We start from the raw sequence: 12,104 nt of genomic DNA on the forward strand, positions 1-12,104 counted from the left end.
GTTGAGTCAGTTTGTACTGACTCAACAATACACTGGCCACCCACTTCAACTAGGTGCACTGCCTTAAATTCTATGTGCTTTTTAACAGAGGGCATAACTCCTCTCTCATCCTGTCTGGTCAGTCCTTTCTGTACACATTGTACTTACTATACTCAAATTCCACATCCCTAAGTTTTAATTGCATGTCTGCATTCGATGATTTGAGCAATAATTCAAATTCATCAAATATATTTACTATACTCCTAGCGTGGTGTACAAAGAATTATATGTGCACCTGTTTTTGCTCTTAGTAACCCTTACATAGCCCAAGTATTTGTTTGTTCCATGAGATCTCCAGCAGACCATGTGATTCCCGACACCTTGCTTTTCAAGTTGCTTCACATTCCTACAGAAGAAATACAAGAATCACTTTCCTCACTACTTACAGCTGCTTTTAATGTATTAGTCTGTGTATCCCCTCCCCAAGTTAGCAGTTTTCTGATCCACTTAACACTACCTTGATAGCATAATTCCCACACCTCTTCTATTTAAATGTATCCCATTCCTGTAAAAACAGTCTCTCCTGTTAACAAGCAAAAATCATGCTGAGAAAAATTTCTAACCTGTTAGCTTTGCACAGTCTCCCCAGGGCCAAACTGATTGGCAAGACACTCATTGTATATGTCCCTCCTATAAGGTCTGGGAAGAATTGCATAACCTTTCAAATTTAATCCTAACTCTCAACTTTTTGTCAAAAATTCTCCTATAGCTGTCAAGTAAATCCTCAGATCTCCTATTTTTAATATTATTAGTACCACATATACAATAATATCACCTTCTGTGCCCTTAAAAGTCTATAGTTGCTCTATATTGACTTTTGCCCCAAGCAGACATACCCTGGTCCTATTCCACCTATCCATTTGCACAATATATTTCCTATTTCCCTGATCCATTCCACCTATATGTTTTGCACAATATATTTCCTATTTACCAATAGTGTTTAGAGAACTGATAGCCCAGAAGGACCACTACTACAGAGTGAACTGTATACCTATTACATGTAACAGATTTTGGATGATATTAGCAAAAGTTAGTTGTATTGTGTTTTGGCTGCAACTGGTGTTTATTCATCCTCAATTCCATCTCTTTTATATTCTGATAATTTTAATAGTTTTATCCATACATAAAGCTGATTTATTAGTATCCTACTTTTTAGGTGCATTTGTATCTAAGTAGTACCTATTATCTTCACCATGTCCATCTGTCTGCATGTAACACAGGTATCCCACTTTTTAGGTGGGTTTTCATCCTACTTTTTAGGTGTGTTTGAATCTAAGTAGTACCTATTGTTTCCACCATGTCCATCTGTCTGTCTGCATGTAACAGAGGGATTCCCAGTGGATGGATTTCCATGATATTTTGTATTTGGACTCATTAAAAATATTTGTCAAGATAACCCAAATTTCATTAAAATCAGACATGAAAATCCGGTAATTATTATTATTTTTTTTTTTCCATACAAATTGTATGGAAAAAAGAAATTCATAGATTAAATGTAGTTTTAGAGCAGTATTGACAGCTTTAGATGGTCTGCACACTGCATGTATTATTATGCAAGAGTTGTGAATGTGATGTCGCTTGTGAAGACATATGTATATACAGAAAGAAAAGAAACTTAAAACAAACAGTAATATGGGAGGAGAGTAACAATTATTATATAGTTTTAATTAAACTAAATGGCTAAGTTCAGAGAATGTAAACCTGTGAGTTATAATTTTAGTAATTAATTAATAAGGAGATACATACAGTAGATTCTTAATTTTTCGGAATAGATGGCAAAAAAAAAAAAAATTTCCCAGATAATCGATTTCCTGGTTAATCCAAAAATACAGTAAATCCCGACACACTTAAGAGATATGTTCCAGGAATTCTTACGTAGTCGAGTTTTACGTTACTATATCCCTGAAATGCCAAAATTTTAAAAAATATATAACTATTTTATATAAAATAGTTATATATTTTTAATTAGTTCAATTAAACACTTTATCTGGGGACAGCGGTGAAGTAGCCAGAGTGGCACATAAGAAAAGAAAACATAAAAGGAAGAAAAAATGCATGATTTTTTACTGTCTTTTGTCTATGGTGTTTTTACACCGATATTATATAGTTTTTGTATTGTAAAAACCGATTTGTATTTCGTAGCCTTGGTGCCGATCGCTTCTCATATTCTGTTTTTCTCCTTTATTGTGTTCAACGTTGCCACTGACAAATCTGAATTCCGTGCAATACTTGTCAATGTTTGGCCATTTTCATACATCCTTATTTTAATTTTCTGATCCAAATCGATCGTTTTCCTTTTCTTGGTAGATTTACTAGTACCACTGCCACTTATTCTCTTAGTCGGCACCATGATAACAGCCAAAATTAAATTTCATGAAAAGAACTTCACAAGGTTAAGGCGAAAACTCACTATTATCACCCCACATTTTACTAAAACATATTTCTGGAGGTCACTGCCATAAAACAATTTGCACTTTACGGGTTATTGGGCTTTTCTGTTAGTGCAATTCATTATAAACTGGTAGTAAACTCGATCTTCTTGCATTTGCGATGATACTGATAGCTGGAATTCTGTGGGATTTTACATTATTATGGTGAAATGCGTGTCCCCTTCACTGAAATCTTCAGTCATATAAAAAAATATAAATAGCGTAACGTAAGTCTGGGACTTACTGTATCGAAAAATGTTCAACAAACTACGTTTTTTTTTTTTTTTTTTGTTTTTTTTTTGTTAGTTGTTGGTGCATCAGCTTCTATGGCCATATTGCACCTCCCAAAGTTTTTGCATTTTACTGTGATCCAAGCCCGAGGCGGGAATCGAACCCGTGACCTTTGGGTTGCCAGGCAGGCACTTTACCTACCTGGCTAGCCCAGTCGGCTAACAACCTACGTAAAAAGTATGGCGATAGATAAAAAAAACGAAAAAACTTACCACTCACTATTTGCATGTCCAATATGCGAATAGTGCGGTATTGGACACAGATTTATTTTTTACAATGTCACGTATGGTTTGGTCACCAAAATTATTATGGTTCATTAGAGCTTTAACGAATGCACCGTTTTCAAACTTTTGAATAATTTCAAGTTTTTGTTTAATGAAAGCACAACTCTTACATTTGTCCATCATTTTCGCGATTACTAAAAAAAAAAAAAAAATAAATAAATAAATAAATAAATAAAAACTATAAAAAAAATTCTAACATTCCTGACATAAATAACGAAACAAAATTTGTCCTTTTGCTGTGCAACAGAGTACAACAATCGACGCAACGCACTAAAACAAACTAAACATTTGGTCTCTCTCTTTTTTTTTTTTTTTTTTAGGGGTGGGTGTGAAGACAGCAAGGGTTGCAAGATTCCACTTCTTGTCCCTTGTTTATGATTTTGCTGCAAAACATGTTTATACCTATTCTAGTTATTACTTGAATTTTATGATTTCTAGTAGATTTTTTTTTTTTTTTTTTTTTTTTAAATTTGGAATTTTGAATTGTCCCAGTTAATCCAGTCCCAGTAAATTGAGAGTCTGCTGTATATTTACTTTTCATTTCTATTAATCACAGAAAATGGGGGGGGGGGGAGATTGAAAATGCCTGAAATGAAACAGCATATATTAACAACTTGTTTTCAAATTCCTGCATTTTAAATTTGTACTGGATCTTTTGTGCCAGAAAATAACTTTATAACTCTATTAGCTGCCTAGTAGAAAATCCACCATGTTAAAAAATCCTATCTTGATAGTTGAGATTGCATTAGAAAGAGAGGTGGTGTTTAGGAAAATTGCAGAAGGAAATTAACTTTGTTGAGATCAGAACCAAGATAATTTTTTTTTTAAAAATAAGCTTGTTCAACTATAAGAAAGTTGGAAGATACAGTGAATAATCTTGTTTCGTTTTTTGAACCAATCAAGATTTCTTTAAGATAAAAGTTGGGAGCAACGTGAATTGTAAAAATTTTTAAATATTTGGATATGATGAAACATGGCACTGGCAATGACCTCCAGTAACACTAATCAGACTCCTCCCACTCACTAGTTTATAGAGTAATGACAATAAGATTTTTCACTTGAAAACTAAGACATTACAATTAGCTTAAGTCTGATCAATTATTAAGCAACCAGTCTGCAAATCTGTAGTCTCAAAACATGATGAATGCTGGAGAACTTGTCACAATGCCTATTATAACTTCCAAAAATCTCATTCATTCTACTTGGTAGAAGGAATGGGACAAAGGGAATGCAGTTAGTGACATATTAAAACAAAATTAAAATAAAATATGTATATATCAAAGACAACTTACAGATTAATAGCTGAGTTTTTATTCAATAAATCTTTACTTTTGTCTTGACTTTCACTACTAGCTGCTGAGACATCTGCTTTTTGATTTATGCTGGTTAAAGTAATCCCTGACTCTGTAGTAGTGTGAGCTTTCTTTTCTTTTTTGGAAATATTTTGCACATCAGGTGTATATTCCTACAAATGAAAGTTTATTGAGACTTTCCTTTTTATTTAATAATAATAATTTTAAGTTAATCTACTACAATAATTAGAAATAATTATAAAAAAATTGGCATAATGGTAATAAAAATTTAAAAAACTGCAATTAGAACCAGATACTACGCTATTAAAATCTGAGATGACCTTTATTTTGTTTAAGCTTGCTCTTAAATGCTTTGCTTTGTTATCTAATTTGTGATGTAATTTCATGAAGTTTTGTGTTTAATTTAAACAATACACCACAACATCACAAATAACTAAACTTTACTATGGGGAATCTCAACATAATAAAAGTATAACATTGCAGTATGATCTCTGCAAAAGATTGGAATATATGTTGCAATTATACTTTAGTATTATTAGTATTGGTAATGGTAGAATGGGGGCTTAGAGGGGAACAGGTATCCTGTGTGTTATCAGACACTCAGACTAAAACACTGACAGATCCAATATCTCTCTATTACAGAAGATTTAGGAGAAGTCCGGTTGGCCTGCCTCCCTAAAATTCACTCATGCACACCTTCTCGATGGTAAGCCCTGTTACGTCACTTAGGTGGCAACGAACGTGTAGAGTAGTTCTCTTCAAGACGGCTGGTCAGCATGAAGAGGAAAAGACCAAACCCTCCAGCATATGACAGCACGACAAAACAAATGGCCCTCAGTCCCCAGCAGCTTCCACTCTCCCTCTTACGGCAGCGAGAGGATCAGAGTGGAAGCAGAGGGTGCTAAGAATCTCTGGGTACGACCAGGCTGCCATGCACGGAAACTGAACTTGGCCTGTTATAACGTAAGATCACTCATCGGTGAAGACAGGATATTAGAGATGGAAAAGGAATTAGAAAATGTGAATTGGAATATCATCGGTTTGGCTGAAACAAGAAGAAGAAATGAATCACTTATAAGTTTATCAAGTGGAAATCTGCTGTACACCAATGGAAACAGTGAAAGAAGTGAAGGTGGAGATGGTCCATAAAGATGTTAAAAACAATATTTTGAAATTCAAAAGTACATCACCAAGGGTGTCAAGACTAATACTCAAGATTTCTAAGAGGTAAGCTAAAGATTATAATGATTTATGCACCAACATCGAGCCATGATGATGAAGAGGTTGAAGAAATGTACACCAAAATTGAGTCTTCTAGATGAGCAGAAAACCCACTACACTATTATTTGGGGGACTTCGATGCTAAGGTTGGAAAAAGACAAAACAGCACAGAAAGGGGAACTATAGGAAATTTTGGAATTGGTGAAAGACGTGGAATTTGCAGAATCTCAAGGACTGTCAGTAATGAACACTTTTTTCAAGAAAAGGGTGAACAGAAAGTGGACATGGATGAGTCCAAAGGGATTAACTACTAATGAAATCGACTTCATCCTCACTAACAGAAGATATATTGTGAATGATGTTACCGTCCTGAATAAGGTAAATGTTGGATGTGATCACAGAATGGTAAGATGTACACTTGATATAGATGTATGAAAGGAAAAAACTGACTCGAGTAAATAATACAAAGGTCTTTGAGATAACAGAAGAGGAGAAAAAGCAGTATGTACTGGAACTTAAGAACAAGTTTGAGCTTCTGCAGACTGCTCAGGACCAAGATATTGACGAGGAATATTACAACTTTCTGAAAGTGATAAAGCCCAAGAAACCTATAGGGAAAAAGAAATCCAAAGAAGAAAAAATTAGTCAAGAAACAGTTGTCATGATGAACCGAAGACGAAAAATGAAAAGCAAGAAAAACACTGACAGGGAGAAAATTGAGTATACTAAGTTATGCAAAGCCATTAGAAAGAGACTCAGAGAGGACATAAGAAGATTTAACACAAGAAAAGTAGAACAAGCATTAAGGGAAAACAAAGGATTTAAATCAGCAGCCATGAGCAGTAATACAGAAGATATATTGTGAATGATGTTACCGTCCTGAATAAGGTAAATGTTGGATGTGATCACAGAATGGTAAGATGTACACTTGATATAGATGTATGAAAGGAAAAAACTGACTCGAGTAAATAATACAAAGGTCTTTGAGATAACAGAAGAGGAGAAAAAGCAGTATGTACTGGAACTTAAGAACAAGTTTGAGCTTCTGCAGACTGCTCAGGACCAAGATATTGACGAGGAATATTACAACTTTCTGAAAGTGATAAAGCCCAAGAAACCTATAGGGAAAAAGAAATCCAAAGAAGAAAAAATTAGTCAAGAAACAGTTGTCATGATGAACCGAAGACGAAAAATGAAAAGCAAGAAAAACACTGACAGGGAGAAAATTGAGTATACTAAGTTATGCAAAGCCATTAGAAAGAGACTCAGAGAGGACATAAGAAGATTTAACACAAGAAAAGTAGAACAAGCATTAAGGGAAAACAAAGGATTTAAATCAGCAGCCATGAGCAGTAATACAGAAAGACAAATGATACTGAAACTGAAGAATAGCGATGGTGTACTTATAAACAGCAGAAAAGGCATAATTCAAATAGCAGAAGACTACTATAGAGAATTATACAAGGAGAAGAGGAATGATGCTAGCAGTGGGGAAGATGGATTGCAAAGTAGCAACACATATGACATACCCAATATTCTTCCTGATGAGGTAGAACATGTATTGAAGAAAATGAAGAATCAGAAAGCCCTGGGGGAAGATGAAGTTACTGCAGAGTTATTAAAATTGGGAGGAAGAGACATAACACAAAAACTGGCAAGGCTCTTCACAAAGTGCATTATAAAAGGTGTGACGCCTAAGCAGTGGAATAATGCAATCATAGTTTTGCTGCATAAGAAAGGAGATAAATCAGAAATTGGAAATTATAGACCAATTAGCTTGTTATCCCACATCTACAAGTTGTTCACAAGGGTCATTACTAACAGATTAGAAAGAATACTTGATGAGAATCAACCGAAAGAGCAAGCTGGCTTTAGGACAGGATTCTCAACTATGGATCACCTTCAAGTAATATCACAGCTAATGTCTCCAAGCAAATGAATATAAAATGCCATTATGTCTGGCATTTGTGGATTATGAAAAGGCATTTGACTCCATATAGCATAAGGCAATGTTTCGGGCACTGGAAAGACAAGGCATAGATATCCCATATATTATGATTTTGAAGAAAATATACGAGAGTGCTACCACCTTTATTAGACTAGACAAAGACAGTAGGAAATTTAAAATTGAGAAAGGAGTTCGACAAGGAGACATAATATCTCCAAAGCTGTTTGCTGCTGCCCTTGAGGAAGCTTTCAGAAGATTAGACTGGTCGCAGAAAGGAGTCAATGTGAATGGAGAATACCTAAACCATTTACGATTTGCAGATGACATTGTGGTCATAAGCCATGATCCCAAAGAATTAGAGGAAAATCTTAATTAGTTATGCACAGTTAGTAAGGATTTTGGACTAAAGATGAATATGGCTAAAACAAAAGTAATGATGAACAAGTATGCCACAGAAAGGGAAATAATGATTGAAGGAGCAGTAATTGAAAAGGTGGAGTCATATACTTATCTGGGACAAGTTATTAGCTGTAATAATGATAAATGGCTGGAAGTCAAGAGAAGAATAAATTTTGGATGGATAGCATTCAGGAAATATAGTCACATACTGAAGAGCAATATCCCAGTTTGTCTGAAACGTAAAATTATGAACCAATGTATACTCACCACCATGACGTATGGAAGTGAAACTTGGGCACTCACCAAAAGAATGGAAGAGAAGTTGAGAACTACACAGCTAAGAATGGAACGAATTATATTGGGAATCAGACTGTTAGATAAGAAGAGAAACACATGGATTAGGCAGCAAACTCAAGTAAAGGACATTCTTATCAAAACTAAAGAACTAAAATGGTCTTGGGCAGGACACATAGCTCGGAGACATGATGACAGATGGACTAAGAAAATAACAGAATGGTACCCATGAGCAGCTAGAAGAAAACCTGGACAACAAAGGCGGAGATGGATAGATGAAATTCATGAGTTTTTGAGTAGTAAATGGATGGCCAGTGCTCAAAACAGAAGGAACTGGAAAGTTGCTGGAGAGGCCTTCATCCTGCAGTGGATTGAAAATGGCTGATGCTGATGATGAATGGTAGAATGATACAAGGAATCAGACTTATATTCCAATAACTGTTCAATCTTTCTGCTCATTTCCACAATACCAGATGGAATTCATTCCAACAATAAATTAATCCAGGGGTTTCATTCCAACCTTTTTTTGACTAGGGCCGAAAACAAATAAAATGCTGAAGGTCACAGACCACGTGGGTTACTGAAACAAGTTTTGGGTTGCAGGTCACAAAGACCAGTTCCTTACTAAATATGCATTGTTTTAAATAGATTTTAAATTTTGTTATCGATGTTTGCATTCACATATTTATAGTTTTTTTTAAACATTTAACAATTAAATATGAAAATCCACCAATAACATTTCTGTTATATGGTCATAATAACATTGCTAATTCTGAGGAAGACATAAAATGTGAGAAAGCAATATAGAAAAATTGAATATTATGAAAAATGAATATTTTCAAAATTCAATGTGATACTATTGTAACACACCAGTTTTAAACTCAGAAGATACATAATACTTGAAAGCTGCCTATATGGTTGTTGGCCATACAGTGTGAAGGACTGTGCCATCTAAATGTCATGGGTTGGACACCCCTGAATTAAACTCTGGCTGAAAGTAAATTCGCACACAACTGTCCTGTAAACACACTTTATAACTTAAATCAATATTCCCTTGTGTTTGTGGGTGTGTTTACAGAAAAAGAATAAGAATGCCATCAGCATTTAGTTTACTCAACCCCTTCACAGATACTTGGTTTCCGGACACTACAATTTACAGATATCAAGTCTTTCTGGTAAGGGTACCCCTTTGTGTTTCTGACTGCTCTTGTTGCAATTGTCTCTGTACTCATTTCAACCGATCTACATCTTTTCCAAAATGAGACTTCCAAACCAAACCAATACAGAGCTCAAGATGCAGCCTTACCACTGTCTAATACAACAGGATAAACACCTCTTTGTTCCTACTTGTCAAAATTCCTGTAGATCATTGACAGCACCCTGTGAGCTGTCCTTCAAACTGTCTGATCTGCTCAGAGAACTTAATGTTGGACTATACATTTACCCCTAGTTCTTTTTCATTTTCCAATTTGCAGAGTGTAGTTCCATTTAAATCTAGGATTACTGCTACTTACTCTTGACACTACTTATTTCTGTGTTGTAAATCATAGAATAAAGTTTATACAGGGTGTCTCAAAAATATTGGTACAAACGTTTAGGGGAGGTAGGTAACATCTAAAGGAATGTGAATCGCATAGGAACCCATAACTGGAAACATCACCGTAAGTCGGTACATGGCGCTGTTCATCAGTTTGCGAGAGGGAATTTCTGGTTTACTCATTCAAGCAGTAGTCGCCGCACGAAGAGCATGCATCGATATACAAACTGTGAGCTGGCAGACATGCACCTAGTGTATGGATTAGCAGAGGGCCCACACGGTGTGCGTCCCCATGCGGCACAACATCGCTTCGCAATAAATGTGTGGGCAGGTATGGTCAGTGACTGCTTAGTCGGCCCATACCTGTTACCATCCCGCATGAACTCCGCTAAATATCGGATCTTTCTTGAACAAGTTCTACCAGGATTACTTGACGATGTTCCAGCAAATGTGAGATGCAACATTTGGTTTCAACATGACGGGGCGTCTGCCCATTATGGAAGGTGTGTTCATGACCATTTGAACAGGCGTTTTGGACGTCGATGGATTGGCCGTGGTGGACCGGTTGCCTGGCCCCCACGATCACCTGATTTATCGAGCCTTGATTTCTTTGTGTGGATCACCTATGGAGACGGAAATTGATCTCGTGGCGAGACTCGTCTGCGCTGCTGCTACTGTCAAAGAAACTCCAGGTGTGTTCAACCGTGTCTGCCAATCCATGCTGCGTCAGTGTCACGCATGCATCGCATCTCGTGGTGGAACCTTCGAGCATCTGTTGTAACATCATGAAATGCATCCATCTCGTACCCCATTGTTAATATTGTCAAATAAATGTTTGCCACTAATTACTGTCTTGTGTCATTTCTGCTTCTTGTGCCTCTGCTACTACTACTACTTTCCCATGATGTTTCCGGTTATGGGTTCCTATGCGATTCACATTCCTTTAGATGTTACCTACATCCTCTAAACGTTTGTACCAATATTTTTGAGACACCCTGTATATTTATAATATCAGTGTACTCTGTAAATTAAACTATATAATCTGTATTTCTTATGCTTCAAAACAGGGGACACACCCGAAGCAGTAAACTGCTGTAAAAGACAAATAACACTTGTGTATTTGCACACAGGTCTGTAAGCTTTATTTGGGGGGGGGAGAATGTGGAACTGTAGGAATAGATGCAGAGAAGAGTGAAGAACAAAAGGATAAGGATACACTTACCAAGAAAGGCTTTAGTTCTGCAAATAGCAGCAACTAAAAACTAGGAAACAATGCTAGGAGCCTGGTAAATAAATTTGATGAATTTGAGGTGTTGGTCAGAAACATCAAAGGCAGATATTGTTGGAATTCACTGGTCAACACCAAAAATGTTTCTGGCTTGAAAATAGTCAATTCTTCTTAATTTCAGCATGAGAAAAACAAATATAACATTTAAAACTCTTAGCTCTCGGTTCCACAATATAGCAACTCTTATGATTTAGGCACGTGATGCAAGAAAGCAAGTGTAAGAGCTTATGTAGCATCATCCAAAAAAATATCACACAACCATTCCCTCTATGAGGGGAATGAAGAGGATCCCTTCATTCCCCTTATGTTCTAGAGAATAGATGGGTTGGTAACCCTGAAATAGGAACCAATATGGCATGTTCCTTTTGTATTTCTGTGTATCGTTTACCTTGCAAGTGATGTTCATTTTTTTTTTTTTTCCAGGTCTATGGACAAATATGTAAAAAGGCAGAATGGCACGCAAATGTGTTAAAAGTGTTGACAATTTTTGTTGTGTGTGTGGTGATGAGATATTTTCCACCCAGAAATGCCAATTGACTCCACTTGTGAAGACAGCCTACTACCATTATTTTGGCTGTAAGGTAGGGGATGAAGACAAACCCTGGGCACCTCATATTTGCTGTAACACATTGCTGTAAATCTCCGTGAATGGTTGAATAACGAAGGACACATTCAATGCCTTTTGCCATCCCAATGATTTGGAGGGAGCCTTCAAATCATATAAATGACTGTTGTTTATGCATGGTGCCTACTCTTCAGCATGGCATGTCAAAAAAAAAAAAGGAAGTGGACTGTGGAATACCACAACATCCCACAGCTATCTGACCAGTGGCACATGGGGATGGTCTGCCTGTACCTCACCCTCCAGAAGAGTACACTTTGGAGTCTGATGAAGATGGGGACAGTGTGAGGAATGATGGTCAATCTGGGTCTTCAACATGGCAGGATCCTGATTTTGTGACAGAAACTGAGTCGCCAAGTGAATCACACAGAATCACTCAAGGTGAACTAAGTGATCAAATTTGAGACTTAGATCTATTGAAAGATAAAGCAGAGCTTCT

At 36.3% G+C, this 12,104-nt stretch overlaps 1 protein-coding gene across 1 annotated transcript in view; it reads right to left on the minus strand.

The window, feature by feature from the left end:
- LOC150077334 (protein kinase C and casein kinase substrate in neurons protein 1-like) overlaps positions 1-12,104 on the minus strand; it is a 233,530-nt gene that overhangs the window by 21,679 nt on the left and 199,747 nt on the right. Inside the window, exon 7 of the mRNA XM_090386779.1 lies at positions 4,336-4,508. Coding sequence (XP_090242905.1) covers positions 4,336-4,508 — 173 coding nt within the window. The remainder of the gene's footprint in view (positions 1-4,335; positions 4,509-12,104) is intronic.

The sequence above is a fragment of the Mastigoproctus giganteus genome, chromosome 12 (genome assembly GCF_048544385.1).
Source record: "Mastigoproctus giganteus isolate SK-2022 chromosome 12, ASM4854438v1, whole genome shotgun sequence".
NCBI lineage: Eukaryota > Metazoa > Arthropoda > Arachnida > Uropygi > Thelyphonidae > Mastigoproctus > Mastigoproctus giganteus.